This window comes from Zeugodacus cucurbitae, chromosome 4 (assembly GCF_028554725.1).
Source record: "Zeugodacus cucurbitae isolate PBARC_wt_2022May chromosome 4, idZeuCucr1.2, whole genome shotgun sequence".
NCBI lineage: Eukaryota > Metazoa > Arthropoda > Insecta > Diptera > Tephritidae > Zeugodacus > Zeugodacus cucurbitae.
Genome location: NC_071669.1, coordinates 9,051,529 through 9,075,821, shown reverse-complemented (window position 1 = coordinate 9,075,821; position 24,293 = coordinate 9,051,529). Strand labels below are relative to the sequence as shown.

The window sequence follows — 24,293 nt, the reverse complement described above, 5'->3', positions numbered from 1 at the left end:
TTTTTTTTTATTTTGCATCCACATTCAAACAAGTCTCTTGCTTTTGAAAGTTATTTTAAACTAAACATACTACAATAACAATTTCGTACATTAGATTTTTAATTTGGTTGTAAATATAATTTCGAGTATACGCTCTGAGCTACTTTGGCTGAGAGATTCAATATCCAGTTTGCGAGAAAGTGTTTCGATTTTGAAATAAGTGTGTGTATGTATGTTTGTGTTGATCCTTCTATTAATTGTGTTTTTTTTATATAAGTTGTGGGTTTGTAGGTAGGTTTCGAAAGAAGCGTTCACTAATTCAATGTTTATACTATAATTATTTATAATAATAAGAATAAAAGCAAATTTATTATTAAAATAATTAAGATATTAAATAAACGTTAGCCATAATTAATGTTTGCACTATGCGAGGTCGGCTGATAACTGCTTGATAAATTTCGCTGCTGTTGTTGTTGCTGTACCTGCATAGACTGTATTTGAGGCTGATACTGGTTAGCAAGCTGTTGTTGAAGTAGCTGATGATGTTGTTGTTGCTGCTGTTGTTGTTGTGGTTGATGTGGCTGCGTTGCCATTAAATGATTTTCATGACACCACTCAACAAAATCATCGATAAGCACCGGCCATGCTCCTTCTGAATCATAGTTACTCATATTGTCATCAATGTGTGTAGCGAAATCCAGCAGTAAATTCCAGGTGTCTTTAGGTATGGAACGTTTATGCTTCTCCTACGATTTGATATAAGTTAATATCAATATCAGTTAAATATTATTATAGTATTACATATATTTTTTGTTCAATTACCTCTAAAAACCTACACCACAGATCCAAGAATTTAAATCGGCTACTCAGCACAATCTTCCAGTAGACAATGGCCATATTTAAATCGATGCCCTTCTGTCCAGGATCCTTTGCATAGTTGAAAGTAAACTGATAGAAGTCCTTAAATTTAGCTATATCATTTAACTCCATTTCCAGTTGTGGCAATTTCGCTTTGAGCTTATCTACACTGTCCACACCGAGATCTGCCATACCATTCACAAATTCATCATGTTTGAATTCACATTGCACTTCAGCGCGAAATTTCCAGGCAATTATTAGTACCAATTTTGATTCAGGACTCAGCGCCAGATCATCTAAGAAACGTATAACTCCATCTGCGTTAATCTTCTGGGGTTCACATGGATCGCGATAGCGCAGGAAGAGCTGTTCAATACGTTTGCGATCTAATTCGCGATAATAATATTCTGGATTTTGAAAATAATTATCACTAGCTAACTCCAACTTCCAATCATTTTGTTGGAGGCAGTATATAGCCGTTTGCTCGCCCGTCTGTGTTAGCGATATGAATCGTTTCACTTTATCTTTTTGTGTGGACTTCAATTTATTCTAAAATGATGGGTATTGTATAAAGCGAAACTATTGTTAGTATCATACATGAACAATTATGTAAAACAAAAAAAATTGGCAAACACACTGACAATCAATACCAAAGCAAGACTATTTGCTATTTTATGCGCGTACGTATTATTTAACAAATCGTTTGAAACACACAAATTTCTTATTGGTTTCCCAACAGAGCAGCCATTCTCATACGGCGCTTGCAAACAATTTATGCATATTAGAACTACAAAAACAAATGTAGCATTTTGCTTTATGATTATGAGTATTACACAGTCAGCCAAGGAGCCATTTGGGTATGTTAACAAAAGCTAATAGTTATTTTAATTTGCAACAAACAGTGAACGAGCATATGAATTCCATTGCTTGTCAGCTGCAAATGTCTTGCATTTGTTGCCGCCCCGCCACCCCCTCGTACATTGATCCGTTGCGTATGCAATAAATGCACTGCACTTATAAACTGCACTCAATTTGTACTACACACTTACCATCTCGCTGCTACCAATTGTTTGAAAGTGTGTCGTGGGAAAATTTACTGTTCCAACGTTTCAAAAATTGTCTTATCCAAAAAAATTAATTTCCTCGCCTGCTTTATTTCGACTTTCTTTCGTTTGCTATTTTTACGTTTCGTTTTGCGCTGCCTTTTCGCAGAGAACGTTGAATATTTTTTTTGACATTCTCTGCTGTTTGCTGCGCATGCTACCAGACCTACAAATCTGCCAATTGATATTTCAATGGTAGATGTCGCCTTACGGTAGGTCAGCTGTCAATTAAACGCAAATTCTTTAGCTTGTGCATACGTAAATATTTACGAATTTCTGGTGCAAAAGCAATGGCAACTGACAATTACTGGCCGACGGATGTTTAAATGGCTTGGGAAACAACTGTTTGGCGCGCTTAAATCGCAAGTTGAAATTTTGAGTCGCCATATGAGCAGTGCTACTGAAGAACTTATTTTATATTAATATATTAAAAAAGTTTCTCCAGCGCAAAAACTAAACTTAGAATAAATAATCGTACGCCAAAATTTCTCAATTTAAAAATGTTTTGTATTTTTATTTAATATCATTAAAAACACAAACTAAAATTTATTAGAACCTAGTTTAATTTAAACGTAGTTTTCGTTATTTATGTATGTATGTATGCAGCAAACTTAGCTCTATATATGACGTAGAGCCAAAAGGCTCTGCTCCTAATGGTTGCTGCCAATTAGGTCGTCAAAGCTGGCGGTAACGTTGATTTTGTATGCGGCGACTAGCGCCATGTACATTTACATATGTGTTTTGGATTGCGCCATGAATGTTATGAAATAAATGCAAAATATAATGAACAAAAAATAATAACTAACAGTTGAAGAAAAAAATACGATTTTACAAAATAAAACTAATTATACAAAAACAAACATTTCGTAAAAATATTTGTGTTTTCATTTCTTACTCGCGAGACAATAAATCAATTGTTTGTTTGTTGTTGCGTGAATTTTAACACATTATACATTGAAATGGCCAATTTAACGATCGATGGAAGCCAAATGAATACATATATATAGTGTGTGTGGCGTTATTTTCTACTGTATCAACAAATCGTCGTGATTTAAAATAACATTTTCTCCAACATTTTGCTGAGTTTCTCATGTGCATAACGCATTTTTTGATATAGATCCTTGGAGCAACCATGTTGTTTGATTGTGGAGAAACGGTAAGTACGGAAATTCTTTTCGTGATCCATGTATGTAATGGCACTCATACGCGGACACAAAATAATCTTCATATGATCGGAGAAATTCAACTGCAATATAAGAGGTGAGCAATTTAATAATGGATTCAAATTAATTTTTTTTTAATATAATAAATAATTAATATTTATTTTAATATAATAAATAATAATAATAATTAATATACTGCATTTATTATATGCAGCGACGTTAAACAATTTACAAACCTGCAGTGAACCATTGGTCAAATGCATGACCACTGCGCACGTTGTGCGAAACCATGAGTGCAAATGTGGCATACGCGAAATCTGATCGCTTTCGAAGTTCACATTGTTGGCGCCAGCTTTGACAAGATGTTCGGTCATGTAACGCTTGAAGTACGTGAGCAATTTCATTTTCTTATCCAAAGATTGGCAGTAGTCGGTGGTGGTCATGTAGGTTTCCTTGCCATCTTTGTCAATGAAATGCACATTGCTGCAAATAAATAAATAGTATATTAATATTTCACGATTTCTTTCAAAGTTTAACTCTTCTTTCAACTCACATCTGGTTGGGCAACAATATGAGTTTCGTTGTGTCATTAAACATTACACCCATGCCCTCGTCGCACAACTGATAACCAAAACCATATTTGTCACTGTAGTCCACCCATTTCGACACCCAGAAGAGTGGTTGCGCAGCCGGATCTGTGTTTTCATCGCCCAAATTGCGAGGCAGCAATCTCGGCTACAATTATTTAAAACATAAAAATAATTCCATTAATGTTATACAAATTGTTTATTAATTTTAAAAATCACCTTAGCATTAATCAGCTCGGTCAATTGTTGATGCAGGCTCTCAATGTCAGCACGATAATCTTCATTGTGTCGGAAAACTTGTGCCGAAGCTGTAATGGCATCGTGCAAATTATTTTTAAGGAACGTATGTTCCAATCGCGTATCATCCTTTATGCCGTTCAATTCCAATAAAGGCTTACGAAGTCCCATGGCATCGACAGCCAAAGCCTCGTTAGCTTCGAGACGTGGTGCCATGGTCAAACAAGAGCTGGGCAAGAACATCGGCACTGGCGAACAACTGAGAAAGTCAAAGTTCAATAGTCTGCCAATGGTTGGTCGCAATTCCGGTTTTGATTGCAACATCGCGACAATCATATCAGCCGCAGACTTACGTAGATAACTTGGTACTCTATGCAAAGAATTTAGAATTAAATTAATTCAATGAGTTTAATTACTTTTTATCAGAAATGAATATGCAAACCTGTATTGACACTTTTTGATTTTCTCATATGTGTCTTTTAATGTTTTCGTTTCGAATGGCGGTTGACCGACCAGCAGCGTATACATAACACAACCAATCGACCAAATATCTACTTCGAAGGAATGTCCTTTCTTATTGAGTATCTCCGGCGCAATATAATTGGGTGTGCCACACAGGGTCTTTTTGCGTTCACCTTCGTATTCGACGCGCGTCGCCAAACCAAAATCGCCAATTTTCACATGTAGTAAGTCATCCAAAAAGAGATTGCCCAATTTGAGATCACGGTGGATGATGCGGTGATCGTGCAAATATTTAACACCCTGTATAATCTGATAGATGTAATATCTGCATTCGTATTCGGTTATTGTTTTACGTCGTTTCTGCAGCTCCATCATGGACTAATTGCAAATTGGAAATATTTTTTAATTCGATTTAAATAAATTAACTGAAAAACTGACTTACCCTCTTTTTGCAAAGCTCCAAGACAATGTAGATGTTGAAATTGTCCTCAAAGAAGCTGTGAAACTTAACAATATTCTCATGACTCAAGCTTTTATGTATAGTGATTTCCTGAGACATTTTCTCCTTTTGATTGTGTTTCAGCATCAATTTTTTGGATACAATCTTGCCGGCGTATACATTGTTGGTCTCCACATCAACAATCTCATAGCATTTTGCAAAGCCACCCTATATAATGGGACATATTTAGTATTTTATGGACATTGGCAACTCTGTATGAAAAATCTTGAGGATTCGCAAACTAAATCCTTCAAATTTAGAGCTGAAGTGCAATTGGAGAATGAGGGTGTACATTATAATGTGACTCCAATCTAATTAATGTGCCTTAAATACAGTGATCATAATGATGACTGCCTGACATAATAAGATTATTTTATGTAACATACAAGTTTGCCGACAATCAGCAAGATTTCCTTTGCATGAGTACTTACCTTTCCAAAGAATCGCATACGCTTGTAAGTGGACCGAGAAGTGGAATCATAGAGCCTCTCTGGTATATCAGACGTTTTATCATCAGTCTTTTGTGCCATATTGTGCAAGGTTTCAGCTGCTGCTTATTAAAAAAAAATAACACACACACACGCTTGCACACACGTTTACTGCACAGATCCTCCGTAACTAAACCTAAATCCGCTACCTTTCGTTGTCTTTATACACACAATATTCCCCGGCAAGCGTTGGCTATGCACGAAAAATAAATATGTAATATTTGCGCGAAACAAACTAAATTTTAGCGTAAAATATATACAAACAATGACGCGCGCTCGCTTTTTTTGCCGCAATATACCAATTGGCCAACGTTTATACTTAACCAGTTTGAAAAATCAACAATCAATGAAACAAGACAACCTCGATAATCGAACGAATTAACGATCAACTATAGCGCACAAACGAGCGAAGAAAGTGTGCTTAGAAAAATATGATCGTGGAGGATAATGAAAACCGTTTGTGCAGAATTTTCAAAATTCTTTTCGAATGACTTTTGCACTACACATATATGTGTTGTCCTGCTCTCTCTTATGTCAAGTAGGCGCATTTCAATGTTGTTTGATCTGTGTTGTGCGAAATTTTCGAAGTTCTTTTTGTTACACAACCATTGTGAATATACATTCGACACAGAGTTGATTTATATAGTGCGATTTCACTTGGAATTTCTGTAGGTGTCTTTAAATATTATAAATATAATTTGTTGGGCTTTTATATATAGGTAATAATAATAAATTGTACATTTTAAAAATAAAAAATATTTTTTTTTATCGATATCGAATCCACTTACGTGTGATCTCTATAAATTAATTTGTGTTGAAGGTTCATAAAACCACTTTTTCTATCTGATTTGAGTATGTGACATAGACCAAGGAATCTGTCTAACAACTGCAACTCTAGTATTCCGATCGGAATAATTATAAGCGCTATTGGTTAAACTAGACGTTAATTACAAAGTAGTCCTAGCAGAGGGTTTTTCTAAAGTTTTTTCGGACATATCATTCCTCTTTTTCCAACTCATAGGATTCAACCTTTTTCATGTACTCAGGTTTAATTATTGCTTAAACCAAAATTAATTACAAGAGGTCCGAGGGTTTTCGGAAGTTTCTTCGGACCGAGTACTTGTGTACTATCTTTCATATATTTCAACCTTCTTCATGCCTATGCTCTCAATATATTCGCGTAGTAATAATAATATTTGTTCAGCAACATACTGTGGAAACTCATCCAAACCTGAAAACAACTTGCAAAATTTGCAAAATATAGCTAACCAAAGTTATTAAAAACAATAATTTTTACAACTTCAACGCATTTGCGCAGCAACATACTGAAAAAACCCAACCAAACCTGACCGCTTGCTAAAACTACAAGTTATGACCAACTAAAATAATTAAAAACAATATGGTTTTACAACTTAAACGCATTATTATTCTTATTATTTTTAGGTTTATTTTTACTTTTTAAATTTTGAATATGTTTTGTATGTATCTCAGATCTTATTTTTTCTTGTTTTTTTTTTTATATATATTTTTTATTTTAAATTAATTATCAAAGTTGACGCGCGTTAGTTTTATTACTCCACAGTCTCACGCTATCAGTATATTTAACACTGACTTGATTAACATGCTTTCCTTACATTGTCATCATCATCACCACCTTCATTATTATAGTTATTATCATTATTTTATTACCATTACTAAATACTAAATGTTCCAAATATGACTATATGCTTTTGTTTACGTTCAGTTTGCAGTTTTTTTGTGGCATTGCGCTGAATCCATGCCATATATGTAACATATGCTGCCACTATAACGATCGCTTTTGTATATATTGTAGGTATACCGTGGTAGTTAAGTCTGTTGTGCTATGCCCAATACACTACTGTTGGCTTACGCAGCAATTCAACTTTTTCGCCTTCATTATTTTTAATGGTAACTTATTTTTAATCATTATGATTTTTTTTATAATTAAGAAGCAAATTATAGTAATTACTATTTTATCGTAGTAGTAGGAGTTCTTGTGTTCGTATTGTAATTATTTAATAGTAATACGTTAAATGTACTTTCATTCATTATACATGTTTTTCTTTTGTTCCCGCAGTTTTTGCTGTGAATTATTATTTTTAATTTTTTAATTTTTGTTGTTTGACTGTTTGATACGTCTTGTGGTAGTTGTTGTTGGCATTGCAAGCTTTTTATATAGGTTTTATTGTTTTGCTTTGGAATCTGCTGTTGCTGTCTTTGTTTGTTGTGGTACTTGAGTTTCATTATAGTTGATCTTTTTTTGTTGTAGTTGTGAAATTAAACCCGGTTGCATTTTGCTTTAATATCATAAATTTACGCGTTTTAAAGATAATTTCAGCTGAATCTTGTCGAACTCGTACATGTGCGTTGCAATCGTAACCATTCCACGAATTCATCCAACATAACAGGCCCTAAAATCACAACAAAAAAATTCAAATTAGTTACAGTTATTATTTTTTTGTATTACATAAACAGTATTGACATACAAGTGTTTTCACAAGAACATATTTCTCTTGACAAAACACTTACTTGGCATACTGTATGCTGTACTCACATGCACCATCGATATCGTAGTTCGTTAGTTCATTGTTAATTGTGCGCGAGAACTCGAGTATGTTGCACCACTGATCTTTATTAATAACTTTGTACTTTGATTGATCGAGGAATTGCGCGAAATACGGGTAAAGCGGCCAATGTTTGCCGAGCAGCAGTGCTAACATTGCTTTTGCTGTAATTATATCCATGCTACGCTGATCGGAATCCTGTAAGATATAAAGCAAATATTGTTGTAGATATTTTTTCACCTCTGAGGTCTTCTTTATAATATTTTTTTTTTTTTTATTTTAGCTTAACATTTGTTTTCGTTTTGCTATTAATAATAGACGTATGTACGCACCTTGGCAAAATCGTAGGCATATCTGTATATGCTTTTGAAGATATTTGGATCGTTGAGTATACTTTTTAAATAGTCTAATTTAGATTGCATTTTTGCAGCAGAATCACATTCCAACTCGGTGAGGCCCTTTAACCATTCACAACGGCTGAAGAAGCCCATTTGTGTAGCGCCCATTTTGTAGGCTAGCACAAGCATCACAACATTTTCTGGTTCCACACCAATATCATCGCAGAATTTTTCCATGCCATCGGGACCTGTATGTGTGCAATTGGCAATAAATAAATTTAAAATAAATACAACACAAAACTATATATTGAAATTATTTATTGGTAATGTATCATTTACCCAGCGTATCCGGCTCATCGGGGTTTGTGTATTTGCAAAACCAGTCGACACAACGCTTTTGGCTGAAACTGTCTTCAGCCTTGATGTGGCGTCTGCAAATAGAAAATTTATTAATTTGTAAACTGCAACACAATTCAGTTTGTATACAAATATTACTTTTCCATTTATTTAAAAATGAAGAGAGGTCAATGCAAAATATACTAATTTCCGTTTTATACGTGTGCGCGTAACTAAATGGGCAAAGCATAAAATTAAAAAAAAAAAAGAAATATTTTTCTTGCAGCTGATTGTTATTATTTTAGCATTTTCGTATACACTCATAGTTGTTGTTGTTGTTGCTTGACGTCTCCTATAAATAGCCACACTCTAAGCAATAGCAATAACAAAACCAAACAGCGCAAACGAACGTACGTACAACGAGCAAGCAGAGCAAAAAAAAAAAAAAACAAAAAAAAAAAAACCGTCAACACTATTATCGATGAAGAAACTTGTGGAAATTGAAACTAATAAGTGCAGAAAAGTCAAGAAAATCTGCTACACGCGCAAAACCAAATGATATCATGTGGCGCTACCTCAGACACGTATTGCAATTTAAATAAGCGCATATTTTTCAAAATATGCATTTTCCTACACATTTCACAACACATTTAAATATATACTGCATTATTTCACACTCAACACATTAACTTAGCAGTTTAAGCTCGGTTTTATATGTATTAGCACTACCTGTTTGTTAGATTAATCTTTGGTATTTTTAACTTCATTATTGCGCTTTTAGCTGCAACTCTTCCACTTTCAAAATTATGACTAACAAATTTAATAGCAACGCAGTTCTATCACACCACGACACCATGACTGTTATCAGTAAAATTACAACAAACAAAAACAATTTTGCAAAAAAAAATATACTGATAAAATGCAAATTGTACAGACAGTTATCAATGAAATTGATATGGAAATACTATAAATACAGGGTATACAGTAAAGAATATAAACACTTTTACTTTAGATGCATTTAATGATTTTTCACTTGTGTCTTACACACTCACATCACTCTGGATGTTACACTTTGTTACGAAATTTACTTTTAATTTAAAACATTTACCTGCTGGAGTGTTGTGTTGTCGCATAGCCACCGCGTGGCCGTTTGGAAGTTGTACGCTCCTCTTCGCCGCCCATATCGTGATTGGAACGTCGTTTACCGCGGGGCATAGCAAACACTTTGTGATAGTTTATTATTAGCGTGCGCGCAGATTTTAAAGGAACCACCAGATATTTATGTTGATGAACACTTTACTTGTAACTATGCTCCAATTAAAGTGCCGATAAACTTTATTAGTTGACCGGTAGCTGCTATGACGTTAAACACTAAATATATGTAAGTGCATGTATCCTTAAGCGCGTATATAGCAATATAATTTAAGTTGACTGCCTCACTTTTAGTTAAAATATATATAATCTTGCAACTTCACTTTAGGCAATTACACTGCAATATATAAAAAGCATAATTAGTAAAAAAAAAACAAACAGCAATTCAACTTTATTTGGTCTGCTTTTAGGCTTTCAAGCATTCCTTTAATACGCACACGGATTTTTCGCACAGCTGGTGGTTGTAGTAAATGTCAAACAAGCGCCGTAAACAAAAGCGCCGCTGGGTAGGCCGACTGCGAAGAATTGAAGAGCGCAACACAACGTTATGCGGAGCAACTACAGAGCAAACAACGTTGACACAAGCTAAAAAGAAAGAGAATTCATCAGCAACATATCTCAAGCCAATGTGTGCAAATAAATATATATGTATTTCATTTAAGCACTATAATTTTTCGTATATGATGATGTCCATTCCCACATTAATATGCCATGCCACGCTTGCTATCAAACACCTTTAGTACAACAAATCGTAACAATGCACATTTTCGCACAACACAACAAGTTTGTAACTATTCCCAGGAACGTTAACTTTGAAGCGTAGGTGGAGCTAATGAATTTGATATTTTGCAAATTCCAGAGCGTGCGTATATCCCATTACAGATATACATATGTATTCCTCGCGACATCACCGGCAAGCATACTAGACATTCCATACATATAGCAATAGTTATTAACTGAATTTTGACACTTTCTTTTGGTGTGCCAATTCGCAGCACATCCTGCCCCAACATTTATAAACGATTTGCTGGTTCCATTTTTCGCTTACTCCCAATATTTTACGCATACACGCCACCATCGTCTTGCTAACTCTTCAAGCGTCCAATGCGTCGACATTGTCGCCGATGCTGTAAATTTGCATGCGGTGCTTTCATTATTCTGGCTGCGGCTTCAACGCTTTTTTTTTTTGCAAAGCACCGACGGCACGGACTTATTTTTTATTTACAACTTATTACACAATTAAATAGTCAATCAATTATAAATCATTTATTACCCGATTAAGTGATGAAACTATTTTATAATGGCAACAAGAATTTATCTTTTTGGTGTTTTTAGATTTTTGTGGAATGAATTCGACCACAGCTCGGAGAACGGTTTGTGTGTGTTCAATGACTGCGAATTTGACAATTTATTTTTATTGAAATCTGATTGGCATGTGCTGTTTGTTGTTGTTTGAAAACTGGAGTTACTGAAACGCACTACCAATTCAATGAACAAAAAGTAGTAGAATTTATTTTGTTAATTAACAGCGATTTTATACGCTGAAATATTACTTGATATTATTATTTGTATTATAAATATACAAGCAAATGTATTATAAATTAAACTGAAATCCGAATTGAATGGAATAAAATTTTATTTTCCAAAAGACTACAAAATCTTGACGCATACTTTGAAATGCAACTCTGCCTCAGTCAGTAAAACTAAAATATTATGAGTGCACTGAACACAGCCATATAAACAAACGAGTTTTTTATTTATATCAAAAAGTGTTTTATTTATTTTCAATACAATGTCGGCATATGATAATGTTAGAGTTGGAAAATTGGTGTTAAAGGGTGAAAAGCCGAAGTAAATAATTCATAATATTCATGTATTATCTTTGAATAACAACTAATGTTATAAATTTAATTTGTAGAAAGTCAAAGAAACACAAACGTGACAAGGAGCACAAAGACAAGGACAAGGCCAAAAAACGCAAAACTGAGGTAGATGAGGATGCACTACGGCATGGCGGCTGGTGGTTGGCAAAAAGTACACCAGAAATCACTGGCGCAGTGGCAATAGAGTTTGGCGAACGTGCTTACTTAAAAGCGCTGGATAATGGACTATTTACGCTAGGTTCGCCGCACAATGAAGGCGAAGGTCCGGACCCAGAAGAAGTCTTTACAGCATTTTCCATAAACGAGACAAAGATATCAATTAAGTCTGGTTATGGCAAGTATTTGAAAATAGAAAAAGACGGTATGGTTACGGGACGTTCAGAAGCGGTTGGCAGTATGGAACAGTGGGAGCCAATATTTCAAGTGAGTATATGATAATTATGTAGTAGTCTTAAGCGACTAATTTTCACATTTAACTATTTGTAGGATGGTAAAATGGCTTTGTTATCTGAAACCGGCTTTTTTATGTCAATCGATCCAGAAGATGATGCATGCGTAGCGTTACGCAGAAAAGTGACCGAACATGAAATTTGTAATATACGTTGTAATGCACAACGTGAAGCAGAGGAGGACGAGGAACCTAAAGAAGAAAAGGGCGACCTAACAGAAGTGGAGAAAAATTATGTGTATGTTAAGAGTTAATTTGAGTGTTTGTTACAAATTTTAGAATTAAATAACAATTGTTTTTTTTCATCGTACTCTAGCAAAAAGTTTCAGAAGTTCCAGGACAAAAAGTTGCGCATCAATAAGAATGACATCAAAGAACTCGAAGTGGCAAAAGAGCATGGCACTTTACATGAAGCTTTATTAGATCGCCGTAGTAAAATGAAGGCGGATCGATATTGTAAATAAATATTTAGAGCAATTATGAAAACTTCTTAGTTGAGTGGTATTATAAAATTGATGTATAGCTCACAAGGGTTATTTAAGTTGTGAAATAAATTAAAATGACGAAAAGTACATCATTAAAAAGTCTACATTTGATTGTAATTATGCAAAAAATTGAAAAATGTGTTATAAACCAAGTTCAAGGTAAAAAATAGATTCATGATTAACCAATGCAGCACACCACCGTCAACACGACAGTTGATCCTATGTAACCGGATTTCTATCCGGCCAAGGATTATACGCATTATCATAAATGCGAAATGTTTTATGCTATTACAATAACAACTACACTATGGATGTTCATATCCGGGTCGATTAGTATTATAGTATATGTATGTAATTGTACAAAGTCGGGGTGTTTTCGTCCATTCGGACAACATAAGCTAGCCGCTGTCTTTTTATTCACTGAACTATTTCAATGTCTTCGTATAACACTTACAGCACACTTACATCGATCCATTGTCTGCGGTATTCGCCGTTGCCAATGTTCACAGAACCATAAATCTTACCCAAAACCTTTCTCTCGAAAACACTGTCGTCTCATCGGATGTTGACATCGTCCACGCTTCTGCATCATAAAGCAGAACGGGAATGATGAGGGTGATATAGAGTTTGATTATGGTTCGTTGAGAGAGGACTTTACTTTTCAATTGCCCACTCAGTCCAAAATAGCACCTGTTGGCAAGAGGGGTTCTGCGTTGGATTTCAAGGCGGCCATTGTTATTGGCGTCAATGGTAGTTCCAAGATAAACGAAGTTATCTATAATTTTAAAGTTATGAATGCCAACAGTAATGTGGGAGTCAAGACGCGAATGGGCTGGCTGTTTGTTTAATGACAGCAGATAATTGGTCATGTCTTCGTTCACTACCAGGCCCATTCGCTTCGATTCCTTATCCAGACAGGGAAAATCAGAACTAATGTAGCTGTTGTTGCTTCCCATGATACATATCAATATCATCGTCGTACGCCAACAGCTGCAACTCTTGTAGACTCTTATAGAAGGTTGTACCTTCCCTAATTAGCTCTGTGGCTGTTATTATCTTCTCCAGCACCAGGTTAAAGTCACACGATAGCGAGACACCCTGTCTGAAACTTTCTTTGGTATCGAACGGCTCGGAGGTCCTTTCAGATCCTGACGGAGCTTTTAGTGTACACATTGTATATATCCTCAGCAAATAACTGAACAAATTCTCCATATAAGAAATTTGTTCTGATTATTGCCACAAATCACAGTTTTTCAAGACAATGTAGGTAAAAGATGACTGTGATTTGCAGATAATGCACGATTGTGTTCTCTGATATTACAGTTGAACTTTCATAACTCGAACTCTTGAATTGGTATAGAAGTCAAATTTATTACAAATTGTCTTAAATATTTTTTTTTTTAGGATTTTGGTGATTCGATTTAGGGAAGGTTCAACTGTATTTGAAAATTAATACATTTTGTATTTTATTTTCGAGGATTTAGGTCATGGCAAAATTAATTTTTCGCAAAAGAGAAATGTGAATTGAAAATATTGCACAAGTTTGTTTTACCAAAAATACTTTGGTTTGAAGCCAATATCGTAATAAAATTTAGTGACTCATTGCGAATTAGTTGCTATTTCTGAGTAATGACTACTTGATATTGTTATTAGAGTATAGCACCTATTACAGGCTGGTTTGCCATTAAGGAAACATCTTTTTTGAATTTGTTTACATTTTAGCGTAAATAACAGAAATCGGCAATAACTGTATTGGCTGCTGAATTTTCTTACGAATCTTACTTATATGTACTATCATCATACTTAAATTCTTCCACAACTTTTTTATAAAAATAAACTGGTTGAACTTTTAATTTGTTGTATTAATTTTTATTTTAACATAAATAAGAGTATTGCAGAGGCTTATTTAAAATTATAGTAATTCATATTTATATTGCTTGCATTTTCAAAAGTAATTGAAAATATTTAAGTATGATATTAGCGACACTAACACAGCGCACACAAGTACATTCAAAACAAATAAATAAATTGATTTAATTCAAAAATCTCAAATTGTTATTTGTTCAAATAAATGTACAGATTTGAATTCACTTGTATGCAATTGTTGTTATGAATACTTAAAAGAATTGAAATTTACTTTACGCCAAACAACTTACAAATCTAAAACATACTTACTGGTTGCTGGAACCAAAAAAGGGATGTAAAATAAAGTCATAGTTAGTGGGAAGAAAATGGAGGTGTTTGCATAGTCAGTCATAGTTAGAAGTTAATATATGGTCAATTTAGTTTGTGCACCAGTACTCGTTCTCAGTCATGTTAATTGTGTAAGTTATTAAGTTAAGTGCATTCATGGTTGTTGTAGCAAGCGATATTTTGGCTCGCTTTACGTTAAGCGCGTTTGTACCCTACCGACTCTGGTCGCAGCATTATAACATGACGTTATTAAACATTTAAGCGTTTAAAATGGGTACGGTAGTAGTCGGTTCGGGTGGAAGGGTATATACATGGACAAGTACGAAGCATAGCATCTTTTTCAATTTGGTATGCGAAGTATATTTTGAATTTGAATACGGAAGCGCAGACGGAGTTTGATAGAAGATAGTTGGACGCGTTCGGTTTCGAATATGATACGGTTACGATACGTTTTTGTCTTTCTTTTTTTCAGTTTGGCTGATTTCTTGATTGATTTGCGAAATATTGTGCGATGAGTATGAAAAGCGGATATGTGCGACGCAATGGTGGCAAACGAAAATAAAAGGCGGAGGACTGAGTACATATATAAAAATGTTGGAAGTTTTGGAAAACGTGTTTCGTGAGCGTAATATACATACGAAGTACGATTGAAATATTACAAACGGAGGACATGTGTAACGTGACTAAATTGACATACGATTTTGCGCTTACTTAGTCCGCCGTATGTGAGTTGCAAAAAACGCGTATATGCAGCAGGAATGAATGTTCGAAGTTTGCTTTATTCTGTTCTTTTAGTCTGCGTAGATAACACACAAAACGAAGCCAATTCGTAGTTGCGAGGTTTGGAGCATGGATAATGCGTAAACGCGAGCGAGCGTGTAAAGGCGTGGATTTGAGGCTGGAAGTGTAGAATATAAAATACGTCGTATATGTCGTAGTTTGAAATATGTTTGTGTAGATAAGTTTAGCGAAAAATTAATATAAGGTATTATAAACGAAAATGCGAAGTAAAATCAATACATCCAGATAATTTTACGAATACTGTAAGTATATATAGATATTGAAGATATTTATTTCAAAGTTATATTTGATTTGCGTAGTAACTGTTGTCTCGAATTAGCTTATAAATAGCGACTAAATTTTGGTAGCGGTAGACATTTTCTACATATTATCATCATCTCCATCATATCATCATCATCATCATCATCATCGTACTTTTCTCGGTCGCATGATGTCTATTATTTGTTCTACATTTACTTATACCAATTAATGAATTTTTGTTTTCTTGATTCTTTTTGTTTTATCTAAAACACGTTGTGTTTTTGTGTTGTATTTCGATAGCCCTTACATTTCTAAAACGAATTGCAGTTTTGCATTTCTCAAATACTCTTCTTGTTACTGCGTACTAGTAATCTCCTAAAAAAATTTATAATTGCGTTGTTGGTCCTACACACACGCGAGATCCAACATTCACACCTCATGCTACCTTCTCTCTTAAACACATTATTATTTTTGTTTTTTTAATGATTACTTTGTTCTCTCCTTAGCTTGGAACTAGTTTAGAAGCGATGACCGACTGGTGAACGCGATCTGAAGCGTCCTCCACCTTGGCTGCTGCCACCACTGCGTCCGCCACTTCCGCTACCGTAGCCACCACTACCGCCGAATGAGCGTCCACTATCTCGTCCACCGCTGCTGCTACCGTATACGTCGCGTCGATTGAAGCCACTACTGCCGCCATCACGACTGCTGTAACCACCTCCTTGACGGCCACCACCGCCGGAGTAGCCACGGTCGTGGTAACGTCCACCGCCGCTACCGGAGCCACGTTGGCGGTAACCACCGCCACCACCACCACCGCTATTGCTACGGCGGCCGAAGTCTCGGCGGCCACGGTCGCCCATACCACGACGACCTTGACGTGGCCGTCCCTTGGAGATTTCTACACGTAATTGTGAGCCCAACAATTCTGTACCATTGAGCACGTCACAGGCTTTCTCGGCATCATCACGATGCTCGAATTCAACAAAAGCGAAACCTGGTGGATTAAAAGCAATCCAAACAGAATTTAACTTGCCATACTTGGTAAACTCTCCTTCTAGGTCATCCTTCTTCACTTTATCGGTTAAATTACCGACATAGACGCGTGTGCCTCGTTGATCACCCATTTTCACTGAATTTGTTTAACTTTTCTGACTGTATTTGACAAAATTTAATATATTTTTTCACTTTATTTTCCTGCTGCTTCTCGTACACTCGTTGCTGCTACTTTGAATGGCTTCAATCGATTGAATCGGGTGTGTATAATATTTTCAGTGCTTCGCTTGCTTGAAAAACAAAATGTCGGTTTTTGGCTTGGTTCGCACACAGAGTTGCTTCGATGGAACGGAAATGAATTGCAAATATTAAGCACATTTTTCCGAATTGTAAAAGATTCCGTTAGGCTATTCACAAGAATATGCGGCAGTTTTTAGATTTAATTAAGATTTTGTGTATAAAAATAAAAATTAACGCTTAGCGTTGTCAAACTAAAACTGGAAATGCCGATTTTGCAGTGAGTAATTTTATTTTTATATATTTTTAAGTAATATTATGTATATAAACATGTTAAAAGGGTGTTGCAAATAAATATGTGTAAATTGTAATAGATTTTCCGCGTTTTGCATTGTGAATATTCTATTCCAAACATTTCAGTTAATGTAAATTTCAAAAAAGCAGTATTCGATAACTAACGATTAACGTTTATCGTTTTCAGTCGGTAAAGCAGTCACACCATTACTATTATTTTCCGGTGCGCTTCAATTCATTTCCTTTCATTTGTGTGCAATAAGAAGTGAAAAATAATTCTAAGTGAAATCTAATTTTGTTTCAACATTAAAATATAAGTGTTATTCATATTCATTTCAACATATTAGTTAAATCTTTTACATTTACTGAAGCCTGCAACCACTGTGCAAAGAGAGCGTTACACTTCCTACCAACTGCACTCTGACTGGGAACGTGAGAGACGCTAACTGCCACCCAAAACCACCCCCTGCCGGTGCATTCGTATACTGGTCGTCGTAAATGTGGCTTCATGCCGTGAATATGTCTGTACAAGCATGGACAAAGTGTGTAACCAGCAGATGACTTGCTGAGGTACCAAAACAAGCGCATGCAGCGCACAGTTAAAGGTATGCTACTTTAGAGGAACAACCACCGATTGCATTCAATATAACCCATTCCTTTAAAACAGATCCTTTTCCAACACTGGCAGTTTTTTGTGCAGCGCCACCACCACCTTTGCCGTCAACACCAACTGCGTTATAAACATAGCCACACAACATTCACCACCCCCTTTATACATATGTATGTGTGCGTGTTGTTGTGTCTGTTGTCGTCGTTGTTTTGCCGGTCTGTGTTGTTGCAGGATATCAACTTCGGCAATAGTGTGGCTATCGCGCAGCGCCGAAGCAATGTTTTCATCACGTTTCGTCGTCACTGACTCTGTCTCGACTCTGGCACTGGCTCGGATTTATGCTTGGCGTGCATGTTGTATCCTAGTCGATGTTAGTAAGTTGCCGCAATTGGACGTGGGTGCAATTCGTACGGATAAAAACGGTTATTTTCGGTACTTTACACGGTATTAATACGCGTTGACGACGGTATGCCGAAAGCATTGATATACAATTCTATGGTAGAGTGCGTCGCATCGTGTCTTGCATTTTGATGATGCGAGCATTATTGGCAATTAAGAATATTAAATATTTTCTTGTTAATTTTTCGCGCGTCGGCGACTTTTGCGGATTGACAGTGTTGACTACAACTTTCGCCTAGACAATAACTCGTACAATACAACAGAATTTGTGTAGTGCATAGAAAATTGAATATTTTGACGAAAGCGTAAATCGCTGCATGGAGAGTGTTGCTAATTGGTAGCGAAAGACTTTCAGCACAAGTATTTGAATAAAATAATTAAAAGTGCAAAAACATATTTGATGAATAAAAACAAATTAAAATTAATAATAAATTGCTAAAATTATTAGTATTAATTAAAATAACCAAAATAAACAAATAATTGTTGTGCATAAAAAAATATGTATTGGCATTGTGCGTTGCCTGTTTTGACAAATTAATAAAAATAAACAAAGTAAAAAAATAAAAAAACAATTTCGAAAAAGTGCGGAAAAACATGAAAAAGTGTAAATTATTCGTAACCGCGTAAATAGCAGCAAAATAAAAATAAATAAATTAGTGATAGTGCACAACTGAAAAATTATAAATTATAAAAAAATTTTAGTGTTGGCAAAAATATTTGTGTGTTAAAAAATATAAAGTAATTTGTGCTTTAGTGAATTTCTACAGTCATCTATAATACATACATACATTCTTCCACAAAAAAAAAAAAACACAACACGCTGGGATTAAAGTTATTGCAGATCATTTAACACAGGTGAGCTATGACAAATTTATTTTTAGTGCAAGTCATCATTTGTATTGTATTGCATTGTATTGAAAATTTAAAAATTCTAAGAATGTGCAAAGTTATAAAGTAAATTTAAACGAGCTTTTTTTGGATTGATTTTCGAGGTTAAATTAAAAAAAAATCGCAATTTTTTGTTTAATCTTTTATATATAAGACAAACTCCATTCATAAGTGCTTCCATATTCTAAAATAGAGAGGAATAATAATATAATAGCAATATTCATTTTATTAAAATTCTCATTTCGCTTTTCACTCCGGATGTATCAGAGTGCTATATTGCTAAGATTTAATTAGATTAAAGACGAGGTGTCGCTACGAACTTTGGTCTTTTGTAGGTAGTACATAGGTAGGTAGGAGTGCTTTCCGAGCTCAATTCGCGCTAGATGGACCAGTTTGACTAGTGTATCAGACTAAGACCAATATATTCTTGCTATTATCACGATTCATTTCTACGTTCGAATCATTTGATAATAAAAATCTCTAGATAAAATTACTTATTTCCGGGTTTGCTTTACGTGGAGGGCCATTCAAGGTTTGGTATCTGATAAATTTCAAGTGTTCTATGTCTGGTTTGTGTTAGAGCTGGGCATTCACAAAGAAGGTGAAAGACTATTTGCAGTTTGCAGGTGCGATATATGTACATATGTATGTCGTTATAGGACAGATGCTCTGTTTGTATATTTTTCCTGGATCTATTGAATATAAGAACTTATTCCATTCAATCAATTCTTATTCTATAATACCCAAGCCATATCTGCTTTGTTATTTTACATTTGGTTATATATTTCCATCTGTTTTGAGCAATTTATTCGAAATGTGTTTAAAGCTCTCTCTTGGTAGTTCCTTCTGCACCCTACCCTCTTATCATAGCATTCCATCTATTCCAGTTGTATTCGGGAAGTTTAAAAGCACGTTCGGGGAATCGAGATGTTGATGCTCTGGCGTCTCCGTCCCAATATCGCGGTATTCTGTCGATCATACTTAATTTATGTGCATCTGACATCTTTACCAGCTTCTGGAGATCATGATTATCTGTTTTAACCTTTTAAGAAATAGCTTTACTTGACAACCTCCATACATTTACAGTTTTCCAGTCTTGTTTCCAGTCTTGTTTGTTTTTCTTTACGTAGCCTTCTGTAAGGATTTGTGTACCCAATACAAAGATTCGTTCCGTACCTATCAGCTTAGTGAGCTTCGCTTATTTATTCAGTTGATCAGCAATCATTTTTTCTATGTCTTGTATCTAGGGATCCATACAAGATTTACGTGATATCGCCTTGCTGTATTGTTAAGCTTGTCTACGCATTGATTTCTGATAATAATTTTGGCTGGTGTGTCGCTTGACTATTGCTAAATATGACATTTCGTCGTTTTTGTGATTTCGCTGTAAAATTATATCTAGCGGACATCTCAACTCAGCAAATGCTTGGAAACTGTCCATGGATCCTATAAGAATTAGGTTATCGGTTCCGCTATTGAACAGACACCAATCCATTCCGTTGTTTTCTTTCCTCCGTATGTTGCTTCATTTTAGAAGCTCAGAGTTATTAAGTATTCAGAATTAACCTCTTGATATTTAGAATAGTTCTGAATTTCTAGAAGTTCGAGCTCTTTGTAATATCATTCCTAGGATATATTTCCTCAGGTATTCCAGACACAATTTGTTTGTTTTTTTTTTAACACTGTATGTCGCTACCTCTTAGAAGCTCGGAGTTATGCCCGTTTCTTTTGTTATCTAGAAAAATTCCGAATTTCCTGAAGTTTGACCCCTTTGTAATATCATAATATGGAAAGAGTGTCTTTGGTATCTCCATGTAGGATCAGAAACCGTTCTCAAATAAGTGAGGAATGCCAACAAATTGACAGTTTGGGTCCGTTGGGCAGCTCAGCTGCAGCTTTAGTGGGTGTTTAAGGTTCTTCAGTATATAATTTAGAATAAGAATGTTTTTTCTAACATGCAAGCATATCAATATTCTCTAATTTATTGTTTACAACAACTGACAAGTTTTTAGGAAATGCTTACATATGCACACTTACATATAATATTTGCATGCATACATCTACATGCTGTCACTCATTGTTTACTAAGTAATAGAGAAATAAAGTTCGACTGCTATCCCATTAAAAGTTTGAATGTCTGAATAGCATATCAGTGTGACACATCCTTACCGAGATGTCCACTTTCTTCCGACCAAATTAAGAAGAAGCAGATGATGAAAAACATATGCGTTACAAGCCAACATTAATGCTGCGCTGTGCTGAGAGTACCAGCGTAGAGTAGAGTATGTAAAAATAAAAATAAAGAGAGAAATATGCGCTTAAAAGTTGACTCAATTCATTACGAACATGACTCATAGAAAAAATAATTTATATGTATATATATATATAGTGTATGCTAGTGTATAAGTTAGTCTCTAATAAATGTGCAATGTTGTTGTATTCGTATGCAGTGTTTTTTGGCGCACGCTTCACTGCAATCACTGGCACACTATGCAGTTTGGACGTGTCCAAACTTTGTCATTTATGCATGCAAGGCAATTAAATATGTATATATGCGGATATAAATTGTGATTTGCATATGTGTGTGTGTGGGCTGACGGTTGTTTGTCTATTTGTTTGTTTGTTTGTGGAAATGCACTAATAAAATATGCCGGCTAGCTAGCATTTATATTCGTATTCAGGTCAAAGTGAAGCACAATTTATATAGAGTGCTTGCTGAGGGAACACAAACACAAAAAACAAAAACAATGAAGGGCTCAAAAATTATAATTTGTCGAAAAATAAACAAAAAGTTGAATTATACGTGTATATTTATATGTAAATGCAACTGCAATCATTTCTGATTTGCTTGTTTGCAGACATTTAATGTTGTAGTTGTTGCTTCTACTCAAGCAAGTCCTCCTTAGCTATTTACTTGCGCAAGTTGCTTGATTAGTTGGTTGCAAGCGCAAGGGCGCAAGTCGTGCAAGAATCGCTGAATACAGTGGACCGTCGTCTTTTTAAATATTTTCTTAAGCGTAGTTGTCAAATCAGTTGTCAAAGCAAACACATGTTTTTGACATTTTTGTTCACTTTGCTTTGGTGAAGTTTCACGCAAGGATTTACGTTTGAAAACCTACTCGATTTAGTCAGCTGTCAAAGTCGGGTGGGTGGGTTACGCTTTCACTTTCAATGACATAAGATTGCAGTGTGGCACTTCCTAAAAAAAGCAGTGAGAGCTCTCCTGCGTAAAACTGAAGATCGAGCCAGAATTACCGGTAATTGTAAGCGTTTGTGAACTCACTACAATATCAATCCTTTTCAGTACAGAGAGATTCTAGCAGAACTGCAACTCCTTTGGGACGATCGTTTAGTGTTCATATAACCGCGTGTTATTAGCAAATTAAAGCCAATAATGGTTAGGTTAGGTTATGTTAAGTGACTGTCAAACGAAGCACCTAGGCCTTTGGTAGTCCCATTGTGATACCACTGGGACTGAGATCCCGCACAATATCGAGTCATCATTGAACCACCCTGTGGTCCTGATAAAGTGAAAAAGTTCACACAATTTGGCATGAGCAACTTCGCCCACATCCTCGAGAAAACCGCGTCCAATTGTTGCGATTATTTTTCTGTACAGAGCCTTGCATCCACAACGAAGGTGTGTAATCGTTTCTTCTTATTCTTTTTCTTGGCAGCTCCTGCAGTAATCATTGAAAGGTAGCCCCAGTCTGCTGGCGTGTCTCTCAATCAGACAGTGTCCCGTTAACACCCCTACAAGGGTTCTTGTTTCATTCCTCTTAAATTTCAATAAGCGATAAGTACGGCTCTTATTCCACTCTGGCCACGTTTGTCTGCTTACGGAGCAAGTCGTTACTTGTATCCATTGTGATTCAGCCGTATCTACTGCATGTTTATCGATTAAGTATTTGCAGGTTGCCTCTTTATCGGCCTCCAACTGCAGTGTGGTGCCCAATCTGGCTAGTTCATCTGCCACACAGATCCCAGGGATGTCCTGGGACCCATTGCATTGCCCAATAATGGTTACTGTAAGGTCTTTGGACGTTAAAGATTGATCGTTCCTGGAATATCTCATTGATTAATTAAATGTGAGAAACGTGAGCTGCTTGTAATCTTTAATTGTTTTGGTATTAAATTAACTGAGAAAAGTTCGGCTCCCTGATACATATAAAGGGTATTAGAAAAGGGACGCTACAAATGTAGACCGATAGGGATAGCAAATGACTCCCGCTCTTTTGACATTTCACTTCAGTAAGGTTTGCCATTTCATCATGAAAAGATAAACGATCCAACGACGAGTCAAAATTATTAAAATTTACTACAGAAATTCGGAGTCAGTGGCCTCAACTTTAAAAGCGCTACGTCCAATTTTTAATGAGGCTCATTTCTGGCTGAATTCCTTCGACAATAAGCAAAATATGCGATATTGGTCAGGCAGCAATTCACACGTACTCCATGAGTCACCATTGCATTCCGAAAAAATTACGGTTAGGTGCGGCTTATGGGCTGGCGGCGTTATAGGCCCATACTTCTTTCGTGATGATGCAGACCGGTACGTTACGTTACTGTGAACGGTAATCGCTAACGTTCAATGATAACCGAATATTTTTGGCTCGAATTGGATGATACTTGGATAATATGTGATTCCAATAGGACGGCGCCACAAGCCACACAGCGAACGTCACGATCTATTTATTGAAAGCCAAGTTTGGTGAACGTGTTAACTCACGAAATGGCCCAGTCAATTGGTCTTCACACATTTACACTGTCGAAATTGAACTTCATCAAACGGTGTCTTACTTATTGTATGACCTTTACGGGTGGTCTAGACGAAATTGTTCCAATATTTCGAGTTCGGATTTTTTCTCTTATTCTTTCTACCAGGATTTTCAAAGTATTTTATAATTAACTATTATTTCTTCTTGTAAAAGCTTCTTTTATAATTTTTTTTTATATCCAGACCATATCTTCACTGATAGTTCTTTATGAGATACAGTTTAGGGGTTAAGCAGGAAATGAAAGAAGTGTGATT

The 24,293-nt window shown here is 35.5% G+C and overlaps 6 protein-coding genes across 11 annotated transcripts in view; 2 read left to right on the top strand and 4 right to left on the bottom strand.

Annotated features, from left to right (window-relative positions):
• Window positions 1-297: 297 nt before the first annotated feature.
• Window positions 298-2,027, bottom strand: LOC105208911 (DCN1-like protein). The gene is made up of 3 exons (XM_011179010.3): window positions 1,887-2,027; window positions 802-1,386; window positions 298-725 (listed from the first exon to the last, which is right to left on the bottom strand). The coding sequence occupies exons 1-3, from the start codon at window positions 1,887-1,889 to the stop codon at window positions 381-383; spliced, it is 933 nt and encodes a 310-aa protein (XP_011177312.1). The 5' UTR covers window positions 1,890-2,027; the 3' UTR covers window positions 298-380.
• Window positions 1,887-5,876, bottom strand: LOC105208858 (serine/threonine-protein kinase polo). Its single transcript, XM_011178927.3, has 7 exons — window positions 5,320-5,876; window positions 4,832-5,056; window positions 4,370-4,767; window positions 3,910-4,297; window positions 3,657-3,838; window positions 3,340-3,586; window positions 1,887-3,186 (listed from the first exon to the last, which is right to left on the bottom strand). Exons 1-7 carry the CDS (start codon window positions 5,416-5,418, stop codon window positions 2,992-2,994), a joined length of 1,734 nt encoding a protein of 577 aa, XP_011177229.1. The 5' UTR covers window positions 5,419-5,876; the 3' UTR covers window positions 1,887-2,991.
• A 1,738-nt stretch (window positions 5,877-7,614) lies between these two features.
• LOC105208870 (DCN1-like protein 5) lies at window positions 7,615-9,880 on the bottom strand. 3 transcript variants are annotated; one of them, XM_011178948.3, is made up of 5 exons: window positions 9,744-9,880; window positions 8,639-8,730; window positions 8,294-8,547; window positions 7,952-8,159; window positions 7,615-7,808 (listed from the first exon to the last, which is right to left on the bottom strand). In XM_011178948.3, the coding sequence occupies exons 1-5, from the start codon at window positions 9,848-9,850 to the stop codon at window positions 7,732-7,734; spliced, it is 738 nt and encodes a 245-aa protein (XP_011177250.1). In that variant the 5' UTR covers window positions 9,851-9,880; the 3' UTR covers window positions 7,615-7,731. The 3 variants fall into 3 exon arrangements, with proteins under 3 accessions (XP_011177250.1, XP_011177259.1, XP_011177267.1); XM_011178957.3 differs by lacking the exon at window positions 9,744-9,880 and adding an exon at window positions 9,365-9,520; XM_011178965.3 differs by lacking the exon at window positions 9,744-9,880 and adding an exon at window positions 8,795-9,000.
• Window positions 9,877-12,690, top strand: LOC105208896 (protein FRG1 homolog). 2 transcript variants are annotated; one of them, XM_054229744.1, is made up of 4 exons: window positions 9,877-10,016; window positions 11,706-12,093; window positions 12,157-12,356; window positions 12,435-12,690. In XM_054229744.1, exons 1-4 carry the CDS (start codon window positions 9,994-9,996, stop codon window positions 12,580-12,582), a joined length of 759 nt encoding a protein of 252 aa, XP_054085719.1. In that variant the 5' UTR covers window positions 9,877-9,993; the 3' UTR covers window positions 12,583-12,690. The 2 variants fall into 2 exon arrangements, with proteins under 2 accessions (XP_054085719.1, XP_011177287.2); XM_011178985.3 differs by lacking the exon at window positions 9,877-10,016 and adding an exon at window positions 11,479-11,638.
• A 3,158-nt stretch (window positions 12,691-15,848) lies between these two features.
• LOC105208904 (RNA-binding protein Rsf1) lies at window positions 15,849-17,143 on the bottom strand. Its single transcript, XM_011178998.3, has one exon. The coding sequence runs from the start codon at window positions 16,962-16,964 to the stop codon at window positions 16,356-16,358; it is 609 nt and encodes a 202-aa protein (XP_011177300.1). The 5' UTR covers window positions 16,965-17,143; the 3' UTR covers window positions 15,849-16,355.
• A 1,927-nt stretch (window positions 17,144-19,070) lies between these two features.
• Window positions 19,071-24,293, top strand: part of LOC105210728 (uncharacterized) — a 256,763-nt gene continuing 251,540 nt past the window's right edge. For all 3 annotated transcript variants that reach the window (XM_054228975.1, XM_054228976.1, XM_054228974.1), the window contains exon 1: window positions 19,071-19,228. The gene's annotated coding sequence lies outside the window, so the exon portion shown is untranslated. The remainder of the gene's footprint in view (window positions 19,229-24,293) is intronic.

Excerpts from the sequence above, each read along its gene's own strand:
- LOC105208858 (XM_011178927.3), bottom strand. The coding sequence starts at position 5,418 with ATGGCACAAAAGACTGATGATAAAACGTCTGATATACCAGAGAGGCTC. Across the intron at positions 4,768-4,831 it reads TGGAGCTTTGCAAAAAGAGG|TCCATGATGGAGCTGCAGAA; the intron begins GTAAGTCAGTTT and ends ATTTGCAATTAG. Across the intron at positions 3,839-3,909 it reads CCGAGCTGATTAATGCTAAG|CCGAGATTGCTGCCTCGCAA; the intron begins GTGATTTTTAAA and ends AAATAATTGTAG.
- LOC105208904 (XM_011178998.3), bottom strand. The coding sequence starts at position 16,964 with ATGGGTGATCAACGAGGCACACGCGTCTATGTCGGTAATTTAACCGAT.
- LOC105208870 (XM_011178948.3), bottom strand. The coding sequence starts at position 9,850 with ATGCCCCGCGGTAAACGACGTTCCAATCACGATATGGGCGGCGAAGAG. Across the intron at positions 8,548-8,638 it reads CGATGAGCCGGATACGCTGG|GTCCCGATGGCATGGAAAAA; the intron begins GTAAATGATACA and ends GCACACATACAG. Across the intron at positions 8,160-8,293 it reads ATGCCTACGATTTTGCCAAG|GATTCCGATCAGCGTAGCAT; the intron begins GTGCGTACATAC and ends TATATCTTACAG.
- LOC105208911 (XM_011179010.3), bottom strand. Across the intron at positions 726-801 it reads TGTGGTGTAGGTTTTTAGAG|GAGAAGCATAAACGTTCCAT; the intron begins GTAATTGAACAA and ends ATCAAATCGTAG.
- LOC105208896 (XM_011178985.3), top strand. The coding sequence starts at position 11,580 with ATGTCGGCATATGATAATGTTAGAGTTGGAAAATTGGTGTTAAAGGGT. Across the intron at positions 11,639-11,705 it reads TTAAAGGGTGAAAAGCCGAA|AAAGTCAAAGAAACACAAAC; the intron begins GTAAATAATTCA and ends TTTAATTTGTAG. Across the intron at positions 12,094-12,156 it reads AGTGGGAGCCAATATTTCAA|GATGGTAAAATGGCTTTGTT; the intron begins GTGAGTATATGA and ends AACTATTTGTAG.